This window comes from Macaca fascicularis, chromosome 7 (genome assembly GCF_037993035.2).
Source record: "Macaca fascicularis isolate 582-1 chromosome 7, T2T-MFA8v1.1".
In the NCBI taxonomy this organism is placed as follows: domain Eukaryota; kingdom Metazoa; phylum Chordata; class Mammalia; order Primates; family Cercopithecidae; genus Macaca; species Macaca fascicularis.
In genome coordinates, this window is record NC_088381.1 from 49208405 (window position 1) to 49233844 (window position 25440).

Sequence of the window (25440 nt, forward strand, 5' to 3'; positions counted from 1 at the left end):
GCGTGCTCAGCACTGGGATTGACACATAGCAGTTAGAAGGATCTTTTTTTAACCCCATAAACCAGGCTCAAACTCTTATATAACCCAAATCAACATATTCTGAGTGCCAATCTTGTGTAAGGCTCTCTATTATTTGTCATGCAGGATTCAGAGGAAAATGTGATCTACCACACTCAAGAGCAGGCCTCTTATCCTCTCCAGCTTAATGCATTTTACCAGTTAAGGACTACTCTGATGCTGAGATTGTACTTCTTTCCCTAAATCAAATGTCATGTGTTTAATTAAATGCTTTTAATTCTAGATATCAAATGATAACTTTTGTGAAGTAATTTAAACACACTTGAAACATCATATAAAATATTACTATATGACTCAACTGTAAATGTGGCTCCCACCCCCATAACATCTATACAATATAACCAAAGAGCTAGATTCCAGGAGATTATCAAGAAACTTCTAAATTTTGAACCCATGCAGCAGAATTGTATTCCTTTACATTGTTGACTCGACTTATACATGTGCTGTGGAATAATTATCCTCAAATGCAATTTTCAGTACTGATTACATAGCTGCCTAAAAGAAAACTGTTAGCCCCTTCCATTTTATATCAAACCAATGACTAAAGTGCTCTTGACCTCTTTAACCCCACATTTTCCCCACCCTCATCCCTCCTCAATCCCCAGAACCCACTCATCACATCCACTAGACTTGAAATTTGGGCTCAATCATAACTCCTTGTGTCTCTGCTCAATCCCTTCTTCCTGCCTGTAATACCCTCTTTTCAGTCCCGGCTAATTACATGCACCACCCCATTCCAAGTAGCCGCTGGAAACTCACTTCCTTATGTTCTATGACTTCTTTCACAGTTTATACTTGTTTTGTTTTGGGGGGGGGGTTGTTTTTTTGAGACGGAGTCTCGCTCTGCTGCCCAGGCTGGAGTGCAGTGGCGCGATCTCGGCTCATGACAACCTCCACCTCCTGGGTTCAAGCGATTCTCCCGCCTTAGCACCCTGAGTAGCTGGGACGACAGGCGCGCACCACCACGCCCGGCTAATTTTTTGTATTTTTGGTAGAGACGTGGTTTCACGGTGTTGGTCAGGCTGGTCTCGAACTCCTGACCTCGTGATCCGCCCACCAAACATTCTATGTGCCAGACACTTGTATGTAACCTTGCATAGTTCTTGTATTATGTCTCCCCAATTTTGAGTGTTTTCTCTGGTCTCCTCTACCCAGCCCTTGGTCACAGCCTCACTAGGACCCTGGACAGCTTGAACACGGTCAGAAGCATCACCTAAGATTTTTGCTGGCACAGTATTTTCCATAAATTAATCTCCTGATTGAACCGTAGTCCTATAGTAGTTATCTTTGGATGTAAACCTAATACAGCTCGAGGAGGAAGTGGAGTGCTTGTGATCAGAGGGCTGGGCAAAAGCCCAGAGGGCGTCTCTGTAGCCCTGGGGGAGCTGTCCCCAGGCAGGCTCTCTCAGGGCCCGGGAACAGGGCGGGACAAGTTCGACTGACCTGTGCGGTAAGGACGGGGCCAAGACCCGGAACCGAAAAGCAGGTCACGATAGCGCTGGAAGGCCTCGTCGAGGACCGAGCAGCCAGGCTGCGCGGCGGAGCTGATATCGTACTGGAATTGAAAGTTGTTCGGATAAAGGACGTAGCGCTGGTCGGAGGTTTGGATGTTCTGAGGCCAGGGCCAGAGGGCGGTCGCCCGTCCTGCGAACGCTGCCGCCAGCAGCAGCGAAAACCAAAGCCTGGAGCTTGCCATGGCCCGCCGGTCTCCCCTCTCGGAGAGGCCTGGCCACGTGAGACCCTGGTCAGGTGAGCGGCGCCCGCGTGACTATCGGCGAATCACGTGACCAGAGGCCGCTCTGCGCCTGCGACCCCGGGAGGACCCACTCCCTGCCCTTTCACTTCCGGCCTGAACGTGAGGCTCCTGCTGCATGCAGCGGATAGTGCCGGGCGTCGGCAACTGCTCGGCTCCCCAGACGCCTGTCGGGCCCAGTAGAACCGTAAATAACCGGCCACCCCTGCGGCCGTGCGGTCTCTGATGGAACTAGACAGCTAACCCGACTCGAGAAGCACGGGGTGGGGAGGCGAGGACGCAGGGCGAGCTGGAAAAGAAAGTTTCCCAGATGGCTCCAGGGTGAATCTTGAATGTTGTGATGGAGCTCGCCAGGCCTACTGGGAGGTAAAGGACTTCCCAGGCTGAAGTAAGTTCAGCAGCAGAAAAACGGAGGATTAAAACCACAAGTCGTTGTGATGTGAAATTTCGTGGGGCAAGAATGGGCTGGAAGTGGGTAGTCTGCACGGCTCTGCTAGAGAGGGGATCACAAGATCACAAAAGTGTGATCTACTTATGACTGGAAAAAATGTGTACTTTCAGAGCCAGCTCGAGGCATTCCATTGCCTCCGATATGAGCTCTTCCCTTCAAGATTGACTATAAATCTCTTAGTTAGCAACTCACATCCCCTTTCCCCAGACAAAACCCCACATACCCCGGTGTGTATTTACTGAAAGCAGTAAGATATTGCTGGGCCTTTGGGTGCAAGATGGAGAGTGCTCAGAGATAAGGACAGGGGCCTGGTCCTGCAGGGCCTTACATAGGAAGTCGAGGAATTTATTCTCTGAGCAATTGAAAATCATCCCGAAAGATCTGCATTTTAGAAATACCATGTTGAATAGTTGCATAAAAAACCAGTTAGGAGGCCCCTTTTTATTGGAGGTAGAGAATAAGGAGAGACTGAACTACAGAAGTAGGGAAGGAAAAGCGCTGTAGATCCAAGAAATAGTGGGTATCCAGAAGAGAGGCTTGAGAAGTGATCAAGGAGAATTCCACAGTTATCAGAGACCCTGTCTTCCTTGTTCACTATGTTACCAGAACATAATACAAATAATGCTATTGTTATTGGGTGGCATTATTTAGTTAGTAGGTACTTTTTAAAATTTTTAAATTTAATATTAGTATTAAAATACATGTAAAGATCAGGAAAATGAACTTTTAAAATTAAGGGCTTTCACTGGGCATGATAACACATCCCTGTAGTCCCAGCTACTCCCAGCTATTCAGGAGGCTAAGGCGGGAGGATCACTTGAACCAAGGAGTTCAAGTTTAGCCTGGGCAATATAGTGAAACCCTTTCTCAAAAACCAAGGGCTACTGAAATTGAAATCATGATAATTTATATTCAGCTCGTAGGTACCTAATTGCTAGTTATACATACATGGCTTTGATGGGAAATTAAACATTCTGACAATACAGAAATTCATCAAGCAATTTGTCTTTGATGGTTGATTATTCAAGAACAGAGCTTGTAGCAAAAAAAGCAGAAATTAGATCCCACAGTCATCAGGTTCAGATTCTAAGGCATGCATTCTTACACTAATTTCTTCTTTGCTCAAATCTTAATTTTCATCAGCATTAGTGTCTGGGTACTCTGCCAGTCAGGAGAGATGTTACCAAAGGTACAAAGGAAAAGGATTTGAAAAGTATTGTCAGAAGAGCCAAGTTCATAATCAGACCCACAGGATCAATAATTTGGGGGAGTGTTTAGAGCAGTTTCGAGGATGACAGCAGTAGATCGAAGTAGAATTTCAGGACTGAGCATATGCCAAGGCACCCTTTTATGTGATATTCAACCTGTACCAGAAGGGAGGAGTCATTTAAAAGAGTTACGCAAGATGAAAGAGCTAGATCCAAATAAAGACATTATAAAAATTACTAATGGGGCTGAGCATGGTGGATTACAGGGATTCAGTTATTTAATTATTACTGAAAGAGCTCTTTTAGACTTAACCAAATTTTTAAATCAAATATTCTTATGCATACATAAAAGTAAGTTACACAAGATAAATTTGTTGATCTTCCAAAATATCCCCCCTTACTATACACTAGAGTGGGGTTTTGGCATAATGGCAGACAGATAGATGGAATGGAATAGAGGGTCCAGGAAAAGAGCCATTTGATTATTACTCGATCTCAACAAAGACACCAATTTAATTTAGTGGGGAAAGCAAGTTATTTTCAATAAAAGGTGATAAAATAGATACCCCTATGTGGGGAAAATGAACTATGATCCCCTACCTCACAGCATACACAAACTTAATTAAAAATGGATCACAGGCTGGGGATGGTGGCTCACACCTGCAATTCCAGCACTGTGGGAGGCCAAGATGGGAGGATCACTTGAGCCCAGGAGTTCAAGACCAGCATGGATAATACAAGGAAACCTCACTTCTCTCTTTTTTTTTTTTGAGATGGGGGTGGTTAATGGGTACAAAAAAAGTAGACTGAATAAGACGTACTATTTGAGAGCACAACAGGGTGACTATAGTCAATAATAGTTGTATATTTTAAAAGAACTTAAAAGAGTGTAACTGGATTGTTTACAACTCAAAGGATAAACGATTGAGAGTATGGATAACCCCATTCTCCATGATGTGCTTATTTCACATTGGACGCCTATATCAAAACATCTCATGTACCCCATAAATATATGCACCTACTATGTACCACAGAAACTTAAAATTAAAATTAGACTGGGCATGGTAGCTCATGCCTATAATCCCAGCACTTTGGGAGGCTGAGGCGGGTGAATCACTTGAGGTCAGAAGTTTGAGACCAGCCTGGCCAACACGGTCAAACTCCATCTCTACTAAAAATACAAAAATTAGCGTGGTGGCAGGCAGCTGTAATCCCAGCTACTTGGGAGGCTGAGGCAGGAGGGTCACTTGAACCTGGGAGGTGGAGGTTGCAGTGAACCAAGATCACGCTACTGCACTCCAGCCTGGGTGGAGGTTCTATCTCAAAAAAAAAATTAAATTTAAATTTAAAAAATGAATAAACAGTTTTTAACAATATGAACTATTTAAATTAGTATATATACAACATTGCCATCAATTTTGACAGTAAATGAATATCGAAAATAACATAATAAAGTATATAATATTTGATTGTTTATTTTTTCTTTATTAAAGGCAGCTTGTTAAATGAATAAAAACATGATTTAATTTTCATATCTATATCTTCTAATAAAATTAATTTACATATCAGAAAAATAATTCACTGTCAGACAATGTGCCCAGGTTTTTGGCTTATAAATTAGGGGATCAGAAAGCAGGAAATAAATAATTTGCCTCAGTAAGTCTTTTACAATGGAGGTGAACTTTGAATTGACTCCCAAAGCATGAGTTAGCCAGGCAGGGAAGGGGGGAGCATAGGCAAAGCACAGAGGTATGAAAGAGGATGACATTGAACAAAGGGTTTATGGGGCTAGCGAAAGAAAATGTGCCACGATTACCTCACTTCCTGGTCCTCTATCATACTCTCTTCTTTCTGCAATGCCTTTCCCACTTCCCAATCCCTCTGCCTACTTCAAGGTCTAAACTTATATTTTACCATCCTGGAAATCTCTGACTTCTCAAATCTGGGTAAGATCCCCCTCCGTGATCCCATAACTCTCTGAGTTAATCTCATGTATCTCAAAGTACAGTTGACCCTTGAACAACATGGGTTTGAACTGCCCTGGTCCATCTATACACAGATACTATGTAGCCAAAGGCAGATGGAAAACACTGTTCTTGGGATGCAAACCCCATAGGTATGGAGGACCATCTGCAGGACTTGAGTATGTGCAGAGTATATGCGGATTTTGGTATTCTTGGAAGGTTGGGGGCATGGGGGAGGTGGGTCCTGGAACCAATCCCTTGAGTATATTGGGGTATGGCTCTATTGTTATTGTTTGTCCATTTGTCTGTCTGTTCCACTACAGTAAAAGCTCCTGCAATCTCAAACTCCTGGGCTCAAGGGTCCTCCCATATCAGCCTCCCAAGTAGGTGGGACTACAGGCACATGCTACCATGCCAAGCTAATTTTTAAAGTTTTTGTAGAGATGGGTCTCCCTATGTTGCCCAGGCTGGTCTCAAACTCCTGGGCTCAAGCTATCCTCCTGCCTCAGGCTTCCAAAGTGCTGCGATTATAGGTGCGCCACTGGCCCAGCCATCCTGACACTTTTTAAACCCATTCCATTTCACATGCTTCTGCCTCTGCTTTACCCTGTTGCCTCCAAGCTCTTCCCGTCCTATCTCTAAATTTACAAAACTCGATGCAATTTATCAGTACTGAACACATACAATTTTATGTAGGGTTTCTAAAAATGTGTCCAGGGCCCAGTGTGGTGGCTTATGCCTGTAATCCCAGCACTTTGGGAGGCCGAGGCAGGGGGATTACTTGAGCCCAGGAGTTCGAGACCAACCTGGGCAACACAGGAAGACCCCATCTCTACCTCTACCCAAAAGAAAATGTTGTGTCCAGTTTCTTTTTTAGCCCAATCCCCTCCTGTCTTCTAGTCTTATAATTATCCCAGTTATTCAGGTTTACTCACTAAGTCTTAGCTGACTTTCCTAAAACTAGATATACACCCCTTGCAATAACTGACTTTGTCCTATATCCATCCAATCCGAGGCTATAAATAGACATTTCTTTTTTTTTCTTGTTTGTAGAGACTTGCTGTACTTTTTAAAGATCTTGCTATATTGCCCAGACTGGTCTTGAACTCCTAGCCTCAAGCAATCCTCCCTCTTGGCCTCCCAAAGTGCTGGGATGACAGTTGTGAGCCACCACACCCAGCCAGACTTTTATTTATGGCCTGAATTTTTTACAAAGGTTTTTTTTGTGTGTCATAAAACTAGAAAAACTAGAGCCCCAGGGGAACTTTTGACGGATCTGAGCTAAAGGAGTGACAGTGGAAAGGAAGCTGTGGGACAAATGCAATAATATTTCAGACACGGAATAATGGAACTCAGCAGCTAACTGGGTGCTGTGGGAATGCGGACAAAGGAAAGGGGAGAGGAAAAGATGTGAGGGTGTACCAGCTTGGAAAGGAAAAGAGCATGACTTTAGTTATTCATTTAACGAGTATTTCTTTTTTCTTTCCTTTCTTTCTTTTTTTTTTTTTTTGAGACAGGATCTTTGTTGCCCTGACTGGAGTGTGCAGTGGCACCATCACAGCTCACTAAATTTCCCCAGGGAATGATGATACACTGGCTCAGTACAAATGGAAGAGCAGATATTGGGAAAAGAGGATGAGCTCCGCGACATGCTGTTTTGAGGGAATTTTTTTTTTTTTTTTTTTTTTTTGTGGAGATGGAGTCTTGCTCTGTCGCCCAAGCTGGAGTGCAGTGGCACAACCTTGGCTCACTGCAACCTCCACCTCTCAGGTTCAAGCGATTCTCCTGTCTCAGCCTCCCAAGTGGCCGGGATTACAGGTGCATGCCACCACGCCTGGCTAATTTTTGTATTTTTAGTAGAGGTGGGGTTTCACCACATTGGCCGAGCTGGTCTCGAACTCCTGATCTCAGGTGATCCACCTGCCTTGGCCTCCCAAGGTGCTGGGCTTGCAGGCGTGAGCCACTGCCCCCAACCTGTTTTGAGGGATTTTAACAGACAATTAGGGTGTCCAGCAGAGCTGAGACTGGTGGCTCACCAGAGAGCTTTAAGAGTCATCTGCCCAGAGATAACAATTGAAATCATGAAAATGCATGATACAGTCAAGGGAAAACGGGAAAAGGGAAAGATAGCTAAAAATTAGACGTAAAGACGAGAGAGGTTTGTCTCGTCTTTACTTGTGGAACCCAGACTATGGAATTACAATGGAGGGATTAACTCTGAGTGGGAGAATCAGAACAATCTTGATTTGCTAGTGGCTAGTAGAGTAGACTCAGATCAGAGGTGATGTTGATGAGGGGAAAGGCAAGAAAGGACCTTTTCAAGGTCTCCTCAATTCAGCCTCTACATCAGGGGTCCCCAGTCCCTAGGCCAGAGACTGGTACTGGTCTGTGGTCTGTTAGGAACTGAGCCTCACAGCAGGAGGTGATCAGAGGACCAGCGGGCATTACTGCTTGAGCTCCACCTCCTGTCAGATCAGAAGCAGCATTAGATTCTCATGGGAGGCCGGGCGCGGTGGCTCAAGCCTGTAATCCCAGCACTTTGGGAGGCCGAGACGGGCGGATCACGAGGTCAGGAGATCGAGACCATCCTGGCTAACACGGTGAAACCCCATCTCTACTAAAAATACAAAAAATTAGCCGGGCGTGGTAGTGCGTGCCTGTAGTCCCAGCTACTCGGAAGCTGAGGCAGGAGAATAGCGTGAACCCAGGAGGCGGAGCTTGCAGTGAGCCAAGATGGTGCCACTGCACTCCAGCCTGGGCGACAAAGCGAGACTCCGTCTCGAAAAAAAAAAAAAAGATTCTCATGGGAGTAGGAATCCTATTGTGAACTCCACCTCCTGTCAGATCAGAAGCAGCATTAGATTCTCATGGGAGTAGGAATCCTATTGTGAACTGCATATGTGAGGGATCTAGGTTGCACACTCCTTATGAGAATCTAATGCCTGATGATCTGAGGTGGAACGGTTTCATCCAGAAACCATCCCAACTCATTCTCCCCCTCCCCACCACCCCCCCACCCATTCCACGAAAAACTGTCTTCCACAAAACCAGTTTCTGGTACCAAGAAAGTTGGGGACTGCTGCTCTACACTACTGTCAGAGTTTTATTTGTCTAAATTGTATTTCTGACCAAGTCATCTTCCTTCTCCGGAACTTTTAATGGCTATGGAATGCTGTCAGGATTAAATCCACTGTTATGATCAGGGCCTTTTGCTTGCAAGGGATAGAGACTTATGTTATTTCAGAAAAACAAAAGTCTATGAAAGGGATATACAGAGCAAACCCATAAAAGCACAAAACCAAATTTCAAAAAGAGCAGAAATCAAGGGCCTGGCTACTCTCTCATCTCCCTCTCTTTCTCAGTGTTCTTCTACTCCTCTCAGAATGTCTGATCAGTTTTCCTCTTTGTTTGTCAGCTACTTCAGCTGCCTTATAACCTCTGTTTCCTCCTGACTGGAGTGTTGCACAAGACACATAATGGCCACCTCAGCCCTACTCCATCTAATGTTTGAGCTCTAGGACCCTCTCATTCTCCCGTCTATGCCAGTGGTGATCCTACTGTCCTCCAAAGCTCTATGCAAATCAAGATTGTTCTGATTCTCCCAGTCAGAGTTAACCCCTCCATTGTAATTCCATAGTCTGGGTTCCACAAGTACAGCTCTTACCACATCCAAACTCATGTTATGATTATTTATGCATGTTCGACACTCCCATGTATCTTGGAAGGCACATGCCATATCTTAGCTCTTTTGTTTTTGTTTTTTGAGATGAAGTCTTGCTCTGTCACCCAGGCTGGAGTGCAATGGCACCATATCGGCTTACTGCAACCTCCACCTCCTGGGTTCAAGCGATTCTCCTGCCTCAGCCTCCCGAGTAGCTCAGATTACAGGTGCCCGCTACTACACCAGGCTAATTTTTGTATTTTTAATAGAGACAGGATTTCACCATGTTAGTTAGGCTGGCCTCAAACTCCTGACCTCAGGTGATCCACCTGCCTAGGCCTCCCAAAGTGCTGGGATTATAGGCATGAGCCACTGCGCCTGGCCATATTTTAGCTCTTTTAACTGACTTTATCATATCACTGTAATGGTATAGACACACACATATATGTGTGTGTGTGTGTATATATATATGCAGTTTGTATGCTAATTATAAACTATTCCCATGAATTTACACATCAGATCTCTTAAAAGGCTGTTTTTTAATCTGTGTGATGATGGTGTTGATTAAAACGTATATAAAACTTCCAACTCCATGATTTTATTTTGTTAGAAAAAATTGACACACCTTCAGCAGTCACATTTTTAAAATAACATTTAAACTATTATTTTTCTATAGTGTACTAGACTGAGAGCCTTACAGATCTACAGATATAAAATGAAATAGCAACTGCCCTTCATTCTGTCTTCAATATATTTTTCCCCCAATGAAACTTTAGGGATATTTGTATCCATCTCTCCATTACAGGCCGGTAGAACAGGAAGAACAAAACTAACGACTTGTATGTAACTCCTAACACTTGAGGGTTTTAGACCTTTTACAAATAAGGGACAACAGGATTGGACCCATTTTAGGGACACAAAGTTCCACTCAAGATAGAAAGTGACTCAAGATATACCTTGGAAACCTTGCTAGTGCTAGGCCACACTGGGTGATGTCCTCAGCAATTTTTTTTTGAGGCAGATTCTTGCTCTTTTGCCCAGGTTGGAGTGCAGTGGGACAATCTTGGCTCACTGTGACCTCCACCTCCTGGACTCAAGCAATCCTGCCATCTCACCCTGCCGGTAGCTGGGACTATAGGTGTGTACCACCATGCCCAGCTAATTTTTGTATTTTTAACAGAGACAGTCTTTCACTATGTTGGTCAGTCTGGTCTCAGACTCCTGGCCTCAAGTGATCCCTCTTCCTCGGCCTCTCAAAGTGCTGGGATTACAGACATGAGTCACTGCAACTGGCTGTCCTCAGCGTCTTTGTGAAAATGCACTGAGTAGGCATCAGTTGGGTACAGTGCTGAGCAAGGCACTAACAATAACAATAAGGAATTACAAGATTTCTATCTGGTGTTATAAAGAAGGAAATGCTACTAAAAGAAGGAAAATATGTGGTATGTGTTTTCATCTGTATTAGCATAGACTGTGTCTCAGAGCAAATGTATGAAACCGGTGCCTCTGGAGAGGGATATTGGGTGGGTAAGGCATAGGATGGCAGGGAGATTCCCTGTATATCCTTTTGTGTGTTTTGTATTTTGTACCATGTAAATATGTTCCCCCTATAACATTTTTTAGTTTTTTTAAAAAGTCTGTGTCATTTCCTTTAATTCTTACAATAATGCCACAAGGAATGTATTGTTAATATCTCCTTTACCATGGGAGCTGTTTGATTAGGGCTCTTCCCACTTTAAGCTTATATCAAGGTTGGTTAAACTCATGAAAAAACATCAGAAGTCCTATCCAGGGTTAGACCAATAGTCTAGGGCCTCCGATATTGGGATTTTTAGATCAAAATTGGACAAATTTATAGGGATATGACAGCTATATGTGGTTTAAGGCCCGTTCAGTGGGGACTCCTTCTGCCTAGACTACATCTGCCTGCCCCAGGCATCCTGAGAGCTGCATTGGACTAGGATTATCTTGAGTCTAACCTGGCCCCTTAGGCCTCATTCCTAAAGAGTTGATGGTGATACATTTTATGGCACAGCTGCTCATGTTGACCAAATCCACAAAAATAATCCGAAATCCCCTGAAGGGAGGTGGGACAATGATGAAATGAGTGTATAAATCCTTTACAGAAAGCGATTCAGGTCTTATGTTATTCTGCACTGGAATTTCCCAGTGGGCTTTGCTCACTCCTTGCCTTCTTCCCATTCTCTTCCTGCTTGAGTCCTCTATATCTTATTTTCCTTCCTTGACTAATAGCCAGGCTATACCCTCCAGGAACCCCAGAGCACAGATCCCTGTGACATTTCTGTCCTGTGGCCGTCCACTAACATTTGGCTTCATAAAATGTTAGTGACATATTACTGTGATACAGGTTTCCAAAACACACAATTTGCTGATGCTAGGAGTGGACTCTTCGGTGGTAAGAGCACAGTCTAAATGTCTTACCTCTGTTTGGAGTGCCCTTTGGATCTTTCTCTTAGATTCCGTTTTTTTTTTTTTTTTTTTTTTTTTTTGAGACGGAATCTCGCTGTGTCTCCCAGGCTGGAGTGCAGTGGCGTGATCTCGGCTCACTGCAAGCTCCGCCTCCCAGGTTCACGCCATTCTCCTGTCTCAGCCTTCCAAGTAGCTGAGACTACAGGCGCCCGCCACCACACCCGGCTAGTTTTTTGTATTTTTAGTAGAGACAGGGTTTCACCATGTTAGCCAGGATAGTCTCGATCTCCTGACCTCGTGATCCACCCGCCTCGGCCTCCCAAAGTGCTGGGATTACAGGCTTGAGCCACCGCGCCCGGCCAGATTCCTTTTTTTTTTTTGGAGTTGGAGTCTTACTCTGTTGTCCAGGCTAGAGTGCATGATCTTGAGTCATTGCAGCCTCCGCATCCTGGGTTCAAGTGATTCCTGTGCCTCAACCTCCCGAGTAGCTGGAATTACAGGCACATGCCACCAAACCTGGCTAGTTTTTGTATTTTTAGTAGAGATGGGGTTTCGCCATGTTGGCCAGACTGGTCTCAAACTCCCAACCTCAGGTGAGGAAACTGAGAACTAGCGAGGTGAAGTGCTGTTCCTCAAGAGTAAGGATAGAATCCTATTCATTGTGATACTTCCAGCACCTAGCACAGTGCCAGGTGCCTAGTGGGTGCTCAATAAATATTTGTCAAATGTAAAAATTCATTGCTTATTGTACATAGTATACTGCTTTGCATGCCAATACATTTTTAAATTGAAATTATTTGACCAAGGTCGAATGCAGCCAAAGGGTGGCAAGGCTGGAAACAGACCACAGATGTGTGGCCATCCTGAAAAGGGCTCTCATTATCACACTGGAACTGTGCCTGTGCCTCTGGAAATGCCTACAATCATTTAGCCCCCTTCAGTTTGGGTTTTTTTTTTTTTTTTGGTGGAGTCTTGCTCTGTCGCCCAGGCTGGAGTGCAGTGGCGTGATCTTGGCTCACTGCAATGCCATGTTGCCCAGGCTGCAGTGCAGTGGCACAATCACAGCTCACTGCAGCCTCAACCTCCTGGGCTCAAGTGATCCTCCCATCTAGGCCTCCCAAATAACTGGGACCAAAGGTGCACACCACCACACCCAGCTAATTTTTTTTTTTTTAAATTTTTAGTAGAGATGAGGTCTCACTATGTTGCCCAAGCTGGCCCCCTTGACGTTGAATGCAGTTTAATAATGGAGATTTCTGTGCCTACATCCTTTTCTTAGCCCACTGCCTTATCCTAGAAAGGAATGATAATTTGATTTGAATGTGCATGGCCAACTTTCAATTAACCCTAGAACTAGAAAGAGGCAATGATGCGAATAATCCAAGAGTCACTGTGTTTGGCCAGTGCTATTCCTACCTGATAGTGGCTGACTGACTTATTTTCCTAAAGAAAGTTTGCTTAGGAGAGTATTAAAAATCCATTAACCTTCCTTGAGTTTACATTAGCCAGACAGTGGCAGGAGGCCAGGGGAAGGACAAAGCATTGTTCAGAGCCAATAAGTGAACATACAAGTAACTATGAAGTAATTATACCTCTAACAATGAAGACAAAGGTCAAAGAAATAGTGATTCTTCCCATTATGATAAACGATGTTATGTAATATAAGAATGTTCCAAAAATGAAAAAGATTCTTTGCATTCTAGGTGCAAAAGGTTAAATACTTGATGTTCTTGTCAGAGATCTTTTAGTTGCAAGGAAGAGAACTCCAACTAGCTCAAGAGTGAGGAGTTTATCATCTTTACAAGCATCTAGAAGTAAACTAAGTATAGCCATGGTCAAATGGGCGAGAATGCCTTATTAGGAACCAAAGCTACCCCTTGGTCTCTCAGGACCCACCCTTCTCTCATCCCTTTTCCTGCATCTGCTTCATTCTCCTGTTATTTCCAATTCATTATCTTAGTGTTCCAGTGTTCCAAAAGAGAAAATGTGATTGGCTCAGCTAGGAAGAGATGTCATTCTTGAGCCAAACATTAAAGATGCATACTATAGTCTGGGTGTGGTGGCTCACGCCTATAATCCCAGCACTTTGGGAGGCCGAGGCGGGTGGATCACTTGAGGTCAGGAGTTTGAAACCGGCTTGGCCAACATGGTGAAACCCCATCTGTACTAAAAAAAAAATACAAAAATTAACCAGATATGGTAGTGTGTGCCTGTAGCCCCTGTAGCTACTCAGGAAGCTGAGGCAGGAGAATTGCTTGAACCAGAAAGGCAGAGGTTGCAGTGAGCCCAGATCACACCACTGCATTCCAACCTGGGCAACAGAGCAAGGCTCTGTCTCAAAAAAAAAAAAAAAAAAAAAAAAAGAGGTAAAGACACATACTACAGATAAAGATGGTAGTTTCATCTAAGCCACAGATGATCAAAGCTCTGTCTTTGAGCAGGTGCTAGGGAGGGGAACAGATTCACTTAGAAAAGGATATGGGAGAGGCAATGACTGTCATTTCTTTATTGTAAAAGCAACACACACTTATTTTGAAAAATTTAAACATCAAATATTGTGTGTAGAAAGTATGACTCTCAGTTCACCAACTCAACTATATAGAAATTATAAGTGTTTTCTACAACAAATTAATTTCTAACTTCATGACCCAATTCCCCAATCTGCTGGGCTCCAGGGAAATGTCACCACAGTCTTTCCTGATGTTTACGCCTTTCCCGGGGCTTATTTCACACTCTTTAGCCCTATATGGTGCCAAGAGGCCATATAGAAGCCTGAGAGATAAAGACTACCATAACTTTAGCATATATTTCTTTCTTTTTTTTTTTTTTTTGAGACAGAGTCTCGCTCTGTCACCCAGGCTGGAGTGCAGTGGCGCGATCTCCACTCACTGCAAGCTCCACCTCCTGGGTTCACGCCATTCTTCTGCCTCAGCCTCCCGTGTAGCTGGGACTACAGGCGCCCGCCACCGTGCCCAGCTAATTTTTGTATTTTTAGTAGAGACAGGTTTCACCGTGTTAGCCAGGATGGTCTCGATCTCCTGACCTCGTGATCCGCCCGTCTTGGCCTCCCAAAGTGCTGGGATTACAGGCGTGAGCCACCGCGCCGGCCTTTAGCACATATTTCTGTTTATGTATGTATGATATAGTATGTATGGTTCTTTCTTTCCTTCTTTTTTCTTTTCTTTTGAGATGGAGTCTCACTCTGTCTACTAGGCCCCCATGCAGTGGCGCAATCTTGGCTCACTGCAACCTCCGCCTCCTGGATTCAAGCCTCAGCCTCCCGAATAGCTGGGATTACAGGCACCTGCCACCACGCCTGGTTAATTTTTGTATTTTTAGTAGAGATGGGGGTTTCACCATGTTGGACAAGCTGGTCTTGAACTCCTGACCTTGTGATCCACCCACCTTGGCCTCCTGAAGTGGTAGGATTACAGGCGTGAGCCACCACGCCTGGCTGGTTATTTCTATATATGACCATCATTTTCTTTTCTTTCTTCTTTTCTTTCTTTTTATTTGAGACAGGGTCTTGCTCTGTCGCCCAGGCTGGAGTGCAGTGGCGCAATCACTGCTCACTGCAGCCTCGACATCCCAGGCTCAAGTGATCCTCCCACCTCAGCCTCCCAAGTAGCTGAGACTGTACCTGGCTAATTTTTGTATTTTTAGCAGAGACAGGATTTCGCTATGTTGCACAGGCTGGTCTTGAATTTCTGTGTTCAAGAGATCTGCTTGCCTTGGCCCCACAAAGTGTTGGGCTTATAGACATGAGCCATGGCGCCCAGCCTATTTTCTCTCTCTCTTTGTGTGTATGTGTGTGTGTGTGTTTTGAGACAGAGTTTCCCTCTTGTTGCCCAGGCTGGAGTGCAATGGCGCAATCTTGGCTCACTGCAAACTCCGCCTCCCAGGTTCAAGTGATTCTCCTGCTTCAGCCTCCTGAGTAGCTGGAATTACAGGCATGCACCACCATGTCCAGCTAATTTTGTATTTTTAGTAGAGAGAGGGTTTCTCCATGTTGGTCAGGCTGGTCTCAAACTCCCGACCTTAGGTGATCCGCCCACCTCGGCCTCCCAAATTGCTGGGATTACAAACATGAGCCACTGCGCCCAGCCCAGCCCGACTATTTTCTATATACACACATTTATAATCCTTCAAAACAAAAAAATCAGGGCATGATGTAACCACTATTTTATAAATTTTTCAATTGATAATATATTAGGGGCATCTTTTCATGTGCACCTATAAAGAGCTAATAGTCTATTTTTATTCCATTTTTATTATTTATCTCTTTGAGACAGGATCTCACTTTGTCACCCAGGCTGGAGTGTAGTGGCATAAACACGGCTTACTGAATCCTCAACCTCCCTGGCCCAAGCAATCTTCCCACCTCAGTCCCCCGAGTAGCTAGGACCTCAGACATGCGCCACCACACCTGACTAATTTTTGTGTTTTTTTGTAGAGATGGGGTTTCACCATGTTGCCCAGGCTGGTCTCAAATGCCTGACCTCAAGTGATCCACCCGCCTCGGCCTCCCAAAGTGTTGGATTACAGGCATGAGCCACCATGCCAGGCCAGTGCAATATGACATATTTTGTAAAGAGAGAAACAGAATGATCATCATTTGGAGATGATAGGATGTTTACCTAGAAAATCTAAGAGAAATTGGCCAACAGAATGATTAGAATTTAAATAATTCAGTCAAATGACCAGATAAAAGGTAAATACATTGAAAAAATAATTTATTCATTAGCAATAACAAATCAGAAAATAAAGTGAAAAAATGTGATTCAGAAAGCAAGTAGGTTAATGTATATAAAGCACCTAGCACAGTTCCTGGTAGATGGGAGGTTATAGAAATAAGCTGTAATACTCTTAGTTATTGATTTTATAGATTTTAGGGATGAAATTACTGAGACAAAATATACAACCATGTTTAAGCTTCTTGATTCATATACTCAAATTATTCTTTTTTTTTTTTTTTTTTGAGACAGAGTTTCGCTTTTGTTGCCCAGACTGGAGTGCAATGGCGTGATCTCAGCTCACTGCAACCTCTGCCTCACTGCAACCTCCGGATCCAGCAATTCTCCTGCCTCAGCCTCCCAAGTAGCTGGAATTACAGGCACCTGCCACCACGCCCAGCTAATTTTTGTATTTTTAGTAGAGACGGGGTTTTGCCACGTTGATCAGGCTGGTCTCAAATTCCTGACCTCAAGTGATCTGCCTGCCTTGGCCTCCCAGAGTGCTGGGATTACAGGCATGAGCCACCACACCCGGCCTCTTTTAACTTTTAGTTGAAGCGTAACATGCATATAGATACTTTGGGAGGCTGAGGCAGGCAGATCACTTGAGGTCAGGAGTTCAAGCCCAGCCTGGCCAACAGAGTGAACTCTCATCTCTACTAAAAATACAAAAATTAACCGGGCATGGTGGCGGGCACCTGTAGTTCCAGCTACTTGGGAGGCTGAGGCAGGAGAATTGCTTCAACCTGGGAGGCAGAGGTTGCAGTGAGCCGAGATCACACCACAACTCTCCAGCCTAGGTGACAGAGCAAGACTCTGCGTCAAAAAAGAAAAACAAAACAAAAACCATGCGTGTAGAAAAACTGTGCATACAGAAAGCTGGTCATCAGTGCATAGATCAAGAAAGAACCTTTACAGCACCCCAAGAGCCCTTCGCATGTCTCCTTCCAATACCTAGCCATCTTCCTCCCCAGAGTGTTTCTGACTTCTAACAACACAGATTAGTTTTGCCTGTTTTGCACTTCATATGAATAGAATCATACATATGTACTCTTTTGTGTTTGGATTCTTTTGCTCAGCATTATGTAGATAATATTCATCCCTCTTTGCTCAGGTGGTTGTAGATTACTCGTATTGCTGTATAGTATTTCATTGTATAAATAGACCGCAATCTTCCATTCTTCTGTTGATGGGCATTTGGGTAGTTTTGAACTTGGGGCTATTATGGAGTGCTGCTGTGAGCACGCTGATACATGTCCTTTGGGGGCCGTATGGAACATTTTGAACCCAGCACTGCTAGGGTATCTTGAAGACCAGTGGCTTTTAGCACATTGGCTTATAGTGTTCTGGGCTATAGATACTGGCATATTCATAGTGGGCCCTGTCAGCAGTGGCAGTGGTATAGCAGCGCCCTTAAATGGCTTCATGAGTAGAGGACATTGAAAAGAGGGAACCAGAGCAAAAAAGGAAGAAAAAGATGGACGCTGTATGAAGGACCATGACTGACAGACTGGTTCATGAGCCTATTGAGACAACCCTGGCATGAACTCCAGGCTACTGGCTACTGATAGGGATATAATTTTAAATTATAGCCACAACCAATAGAGTTCTGGAGACATCTGAGTTGCCCGCTTTTAAAATTTTTATTTTAAGTTCAGGGGTACATGTGCAGATTTGTTATATAGATAAACCCATGTCATGGGGGTTTGTTGTACAGATTATTTCATCACCCAGGTATTAAGCCTAGTACTCAATAGTTATTTGTCCTGACTCTCTCTCTCCTCCCACCCCCCACCCTCTGATAGGCCCCAATGTCTGTTGTTCCCCTCTATGTGTCCATGTTCCCACTTATAAGCAGGAACATGCAGTATTTGGTTTTCTGTTGCTGCATTAGTTTGCTAAGGATAATGGCCTCCAGCTCCATCCATCTTCTTGCAAAGCACATGATCTTGTTCTTTTTTATAGCTGCATAGTATTCCATGGTGGATGTGTACCACATTTTCTTTATCCAGTCTACGATTGATGGGCATTTATGTTGGTTCCATGTCTTTGCTATTGCAAATAGTGCTTCAGTGAACATACATGTGCATGTGTCTCTATGATAGAATGATTTCTGTCCCTTTGGGCATATACCCAAAAATGGAATTTCTGGGTCAAATGGTAGTTCTTTCTGTCTTTACATCTTTGAGGAATCATCACACTGCTTTCCACAATGTTTGAATTAATAATTTACTCTCCCATCAACAGTGTATGTGTTCCTTTTTCTCCACAACCTCGCCACAATCTGTTATTATTTTGACTTTTTATAATAGCCATTCTGACTGGTGTGAGATGGTATCTCATTGTGGTTTTAATTTCTCTAATGATCTGAACATAGGAACCAGCAAAGATTTCATTATGAAGATGCCAAAAGCAATTGCAACAAAAGCAAAAATTGACAAATGGGATCTAATTAAACTAAAGAGCTTATGCATAGCAAAAGAAACTATCAATAGCGTAAACAGAAAACCTACGGAAAGGGAAAATTGTTTTGCAAACTATGCATCTGACAAAGGTCTAATATCCAGCATCTGCAAGGAACTTAAATAAATGTACAAGAAAAAGACAAATAACCCCATTAAAAAGTGGGCAAAGGACATGAACAGACACTTCCTCAAAAGAAGAAATACATGTGGCCAACAAGCATATGAGTTCCCCTTTTTTTATACGCTGTGAGGGAACTGTGTCTTACTTATTTTTGTGTCCCAGAAGCTAGCACAAAGCCTGACACACAGCCACTGCTAACAAAATCTTTGTGGATTTATTTAATAAAAGAGTTGGGAGTAGGTGGAGAATGGAGGGTGGGGAGCATCACACATACATGCACATGCTTAAAATATGATGATTTCTTCCTGAGCTGACCAGACCAAAAATATAAATAAAACAGAAACAGGATCTGTGCCATGGGTCCTGGCCCTTTTTTGCTTCTGCCAGCATGTGTGAGGAGATGCAGAGACAAATTCCGTGGCAGTTAGAAAGAGAACCGACTGCCAAGATGGAGCGAAGGGAACATTTAACCTTGACTTTCCACAGTCCCGAGGTTCCCAAGATAAAGGGGAACCGGAAATACCAAAGGGTGAGGAGGTATCTAATTAGAAGTCAGATGGGAAAAAGAGGACTTACTTAAAGGCGGGGCTACATAGAGCATCCTAAAGACAGGAAAGATCACCCTGAAAATTGTGGTTTTTTTTTTTTTTTTTTTTTTTTTTTTAGGAGTAGGGCAAGATATCCTTAAATCAAAGACACATGGGAATGCTTGAGGTAGAGAAAAGCAGGTGACCCTGGGGATCAGGGGTTATCCTTTCGGGTAGGCAATGTTTCCCTCATCCTTGTAGCCTACCCTCCCTGCCAAGAAACATCCAAGTGCCTCGATGTCATCCCAAAGGCAGCAGCAGCTTATGGATCAGGCACACATCTACATCCGAATACTCTGTGGCAGCCTCTGTAGTTTTAGCCTCCTAATGCTGATCGCCATGTCCCCACTGAACTGGGTACAGTTCCTGGTGATCAAGAATGGCCTTGAGCTCTACGCAGGACTCTGGACCTTATGCAACCATGAGCTGTGCTGGAACCACACACCCAAGCCACCCTGTGAGTGCCACTGAATTAAATGCCACAGGCCCCACACAATTGCAGAGATTTCTGCTCACACAGATTGGCCCTTCATCTTTCTTCCTCCAAGATCTTTTGGCTTTCACCTCTCCAAGTGTAGGATGGATCTTTCTTTGGTATCCTCAGTGTGCCCTTTCTCCCTTCTATTCCAGGTCGTTTTCTGTCCTAAATAATGGGTTATACTCTTTTTACTTGATGGGAAGAACTGTTTTGTTTTGTTTTGTTTGTTTGTTTTTAGAGACAGGCTCTTGCTCTATCACCTAGCCGAAGTGCAATAGCACTATCATTGCTCACTACAGCCTCCACCTCCAGGGCTCAAGCAATCTTCCCGCTCAACCTCCTGAGTAGGTGAAACTACAGACGTGTGCCACCACTCCTGGCTAATTTTTAATTTTTTTTTTTTTTTTTGGAGAGAAAGTTCTCATTATATTGCCCGGGCTGGTCTCAAAGTCCTGGCCTCAAGTGTTCCTCCCAAAGTACTGGGACTATAGGTGTGAGCTACCATACCTGCCCTAGGAATAACTCATTTACAAGATGTTACTGCTAAGCAATGTGATTGGTATTCTAATGTGGCTTGCAGAATTAGAAGAGAAGTGATTGATCATAGCTGGAAGATAAAGCAAATATCTTAACCTCTATTAGATTTGACTTTCAAGGTCAGCTTGTTCTTCTCCTAGCAGTGGAATAGAATTTAAATGTACATTAGATATGTGGTATAACAAATGCCAACTATGAAGATAATATTATTTATGTCAAATTTTATGTGAATTTAAATAAATCTGAAAGCGCAACACAAAATATTTTAATATAAGTTTTGGGGGCTAAAAATATCATATGCATGAGTTTTTCAATCAAACCAAAAACTTAGAGGAAAGATATCATTACACTGACAGTTTTCCCATCACCCACAAGACATAAATTTACACAATGAAAGGGGTATTGTGAAAGAAAACATGTGTGAGTAAAGCATCTATTCTCACATAAGCAGAGATCTCATCTATTCTCCTCACATAAGCAGGAGGGGAGCACCTGTGCCCAACTCTGAGGTAGAGCATCAGTTATTTGGCCATGGGCTGCAACATTTGAAATTAAGGGACAGTTTCCTGCATGATCTTGAGAAGAAACTAAAATCAAAGGCAGGCAGACAATTCAGCTGCATAAAATGAAAACTAGAGAAAATATTTGCAACAATTATGAAAGATAAAGGTTGATGGCCTTAATATAGTAAAAGGATACACAAAGTATTAAAGACATAAACTCAAATAAGTTCTTTTTCAATCGACATGCACAGAAGAACTATAACTATCTAATAAATATAGGAAAAATAATTTAACCTCAATCAATCATTAAAGAAAGGTAAATGAATAACAAGATGTAACTTTTCAACCACCATATTAACAGATTTTTAAATGATGATGCAACTGCTATACACTCCCATATGCGTTCCTGTACATACCATGCAAATTGGTATAATCAAAGCAATATGATTAGGTGCATCCAGAGACTTAAAAATGTTCATCTCCTTTGAGTAAATAATTCCATTTCTAGAAATTAATTCCAAGGAAATAACTAGAAATGGATTAAAAGATTTAGGCAAAAAGATAAAACTGCAGTTATATTTATGTAACTGGGTGCCCATGTTAAAATTTCGGCCTTAAGATTATTATTTAAATCTTTAATAAATTAGGGCTGGGTGTAGTGGCTCAAGCCTGTAATCCCAGTGATACCAGAAAGGGGTCCTGATCCAGACCCCAGGAGAGGGTTCTTGGATCTTGGGCAAGAAAGAATTCGAGATGAGTCCATAGAGTAAAGTGAAAGCAAATTTAAGAAAGTAAAGAAATAAAAGAATGGCTACTCCATAGGAAAAGGAGCCACCAGGGCTGCTGGTTGCCCATTTTTATGGCTATTTCTTTATTATATGCTAAACAAGGGGTGAGTTATATTCGTAAGTTTTCGGGGAAAGAGGTGGGCAATTCCTGCAACTAAGGGTTCCTCCTCTTTTTAGACCGTATAGCGTAAATTCCTGACATTGCCATGGCATTTGTAAACTGTCATGGCACTGGTGGGAGTGTCTTTTAGTATGCTAATGCATTATAATTCACATATAATAAGCAGTGAGGACGATCAGAGGTCACTTTTGTTGCCATCTTGGTTTTAGTGGGTTTCGGCTGGCTTCTTTACCACAGCCTGTTTTATCAGCAAGGTCTTTATGACCTGTATTTTGCGCTGACTAAGAATGCCTTAACCTCCCGGGAATGCAGCCCAGTAGGTTTCAGCCTTACTTTAACCAGCCCCTATTCAAGATAAAGTTGCTCCGGTTCAAACACCTCTGACATCAGCACTTTGGAAGGCTGAGGTGGGGGATCGCTTGAGTTTAGGAGTTTGAGACCAGCCTGAGCAACAAGGCGAAACCCTGTCTCTACAAAAAATACAAAAATTAGCTGGGCATGGTAGTGGGCGCCTGCAATCCCAGCTACTTGGGAGGCCGAAGTGGGAGAATTGCTTGAGCCTAGGAGGCAGAGGTTGTCGTGAGCTGAGATTGAGCTACTGTACTCCAGCCTGGATGACAGAGTGAGACCTTGTCTCAAAAAAAAAAAACATTAATGCATTAGAATCCCGAAATTATGTCACTTAAGCAGTGAATAGTTTATTTCTTGAAGCCCTGGATTCACCTTTATGCAGATAAAGAAAATTAAGGAAATCAAGCCAGCCAATCACTCAGATTTTATAGAGTCACTTTGTCACTCATCTGTGTTTATGCTTTATCTCTACAGACTGATTATTTAAAGTCAACTGAATCCTTAAGGTACACAAGTATAAATCAAGTATCCACCCTATTTTCCATGTTATTATAACTAGTTCTAATTCAAGAGTCAGTAATTAGGCTGCAATACAGATCTCATAAGAAATTCCCCAAAATGTAATCAAAATTTCCAGGCCTTATCTCCCTGTGACAACAATATAATGTTATTATTGCCCGAATACATTATTATTTATTTATTTATTTATTTATTTTTGAGATGGAATCTCATTCTGTCACCCAGGCTGGAGTGCAGTGGCGTGATCTTGGCTCACTGCAATCTCTGCCTCCCGGGTTCAAGCGATTCTCCTGCCTCAGCCTCCCAAGTAGCTGGGATTACAGGTGTGCATCAGTGCGCCCAGCTAATTTTTGTGTTTTTAGTAGAGATGGGGTTTCACCATGTTAGCTAGGCTGATCTTTTTTTTTTTTTGAGATGGAGTCTTGCTCTGTTGCCCAGGCTGGAGTGCAGTGGCGTCATCTCGGCTCACTGCAAGCTCTGCCTCCCAGGTTCACGCCATTCTCCTGCCTCAACCTCCTGAGTAGCTGGGACTACAGGCGCCCGCCACCGCACCCAGCTAATTTTTTTGTATTTTTAGTAGAGACGGGGTTTCACCATGGTAGCCAGGATGGTCTTGATCTCCTGACCTCATGATCTGCCCCCCTCAGCCTCCTCAAGTGCTGGGATCACAGGCGTGAGCCACCTCACCTGGCCTACTAGGCTGGTCTTGAACTCCTGACCTCAGGTGATCTGCCTGCCTCGGCCTCTCAAAGTGCTCGGATTACAGGCATGAGCCACTGCACCTGGCCTCTGAATACATTATTGTTTAATAATTACTTTCCAATTCAATGACTTCAAACTTTTACCTACTGGATTGCAAGAATTTCATTCCCCTCCCTGACAGTTTCTTTAGTCATTTTCGTAAGTTTCACAGGGGCTATCTCAGGTGTGTTTAAGAATGTGCATGCTCGGCCGGGCGCGGTGGCTCAAGCCTGTAATCCCAGCACTTTGGGAGGCCGAGACGGGCGGATCACGAGGTCAGGAGATCGAGACCATCCTGGCTAACATGGTGAAACCCCGTCTCTATTAAGAAATACAAAAAACTAGCCAGGCGAGGTGGCGGGCGCCTGTAGTCCCAGCTACTCGGGAGGCTGAGGCCGGAGAATGGCGTAAACCCGGGAGGCGGAGCTTGCAGTGAGCTGAGATCTGGCCACTGCACTCCAGCCTGGGTGACAGAGCGAGACTCCGTCTCAAAAAAAAAAAAAAAAAAAAAAAAAAAGAATGTGCATGCTCATATTCCTATTCCCTGGGCTCACTTCAGGGTGTTGTGCTTCTTTCTGTCTCTGACTTCACCCGGTTCTAGATGACTGATAGCCTCTCTGTTGTGGCTATTGCTAATGGGATGAAGAAGGGATGGGGAGGAAAGGACAGTATCCTTCACTTTTACTGCAAGTCTCAAGTGTAGAACAGACCCTTCTGTTATTTTCCCCTAGCACTGGTGAGATCAGGCTGAAATGTAAAGGATATATTGCACAGAGAGTAGTTTGAACTGTTTTGCAGAGCGTGGGAAAGAAAGGATAAGCCTTTTTGTCAAGTCACTGGGCACCCTAGAGTTAGGAACCTAGGAAACACCATACAGTACACGTTGCCAGGCTGTGTAGGGATGCTTTATTCTGGCACTCCAGCTGGGTTACAAGGGCACCTAAATACTAAGCAGATTTCATAGATACCTCTTCAGGGTCCTAAGTCTCCATCCAGGATCGTTTCCATTCCAAAATCACCCACTTGGGGCACCTCATCTGAGCCTGGAGAAGTTGTGTATTGCCTTCTGTGCCTTGAAAGCGGTCATAGTGGCAGCAGCGTGGAAGTTCAGATTTGGCTAAATAAGTGAGCTGATTCCCCAGCTTGTCTCCAGCAGCACCACTTTCCAAAAGCTCCCTGGCCAAGTTTTACTTCCACAACAGTAGAAGGAGATCCCACCCATTATTTACAAACTGCCAAATGGTGAATGTTCTCATTTCACTGAGATCTGAGGGGATGCCACAGAACACTACTGCTTTCTGGTTGGGTGGTGCCCCCTCCAATCTTGGTAGGGGTTTTACATCTTACCTGATGGTACTCTGAAGTGTAGCATTACTGACTGACGCTGGGCTGATCCTGAGAACATCTACAAAAATCTTTCCAAGTTTTTCAGATGATTTGTACTTCCTCCTCAAATTGAAAGTGACATCCTTTCTCTTCCCAAGGTATTAGCTTCAGTAAGCTGGGAGAGGTGCCTTGGTGTTCTTGTAACTTAAGTTTAACCGCATCAAAGTATATCAGTAAGGAAAACTTCAGAAATGTTTGGATACAGTTGACCCAGACAGGTGACACAGGGCTGTTCATTTTATCTCAGGCACCCCTTTTTCTGGACCAAGGCTTCTTACTGAAACATACAAGCAGGGCCTTTTGTAATTAAGATCCTAAGATTTTTGAAACTTTGATGAGTAAGCTGTTGTAAAAACTGTTGTTTAAAAGCTGAAATCAGCTTTGGTGTTACAGGAGATAGAGGCTTGAAATCAGCTTTTGGACGTTTATTTATTTATAGTAATATGAATAAAAAAACTATAAAGTTAACCAAATGCAGATGTCTTAGACTCTGAATCTAAGTGTTTAGTTAGTTTATATAATTTGTTGTATATGATTATTCCTAATAGACTTAGTTACTTTGGGA

General features: G+C 43.4%; 2 protein-coding genes across 8 annotated transcripts in view; one reads left to right on the forward strand and one right to left on the reverse strand.

Moving 5' to 3' along the window:
- Positions 1-1795, reverse strand: part of HEXA (hexosaminidase subunit alpha) — a 54349-nt gene extending 52554 nt beyond the window's left edge. For all 6 annotated transcript variants that reach the window (XR_012415136.1, XR_012415135.1, XM_045395682.3 and 3 more), the window contains exon 1: positions 1522-1795. Coding sequence is in view for 4 of the 6 variants with exons in the window: in XM_045395682.3 (XP_045251617.2) it covers positions 1522-1774 (253 nt within the window). In the remaining 2 variants the exon portion in view is untranslated. The remainder of the gene's footprint in view (positions 1-1521) is intronic.
- A 269-nt stretch (positions 1796-2064) lies between these two features.
- The window catches only part of TMEM202 (transmembrane protein 202), a 28795-nt gene continuing 5419 nt past the window's right edge, over positions 2065-25440 (forward strand). Inside the window, exons 1-2 of one of the 2 annotated variants that reach the window (XM_015453037.4) lie at positions 19191-19393; positions 19653-19908. In XM_015453037.4, the coding sequence (XP_015308523.1) occupies positions 19253-19393; positions 19653-19908 (397 nt within the window). In that variant the 5' untranslated portion in view covers positions 19191-19252. Of the gene's footprint in view, positions 2220-19190; positions 19394-19652; positions 19909-25440 lie in introns of those variants that run through there. The other variant, XR_012415143.1, reaches the window with a different exon arrangement.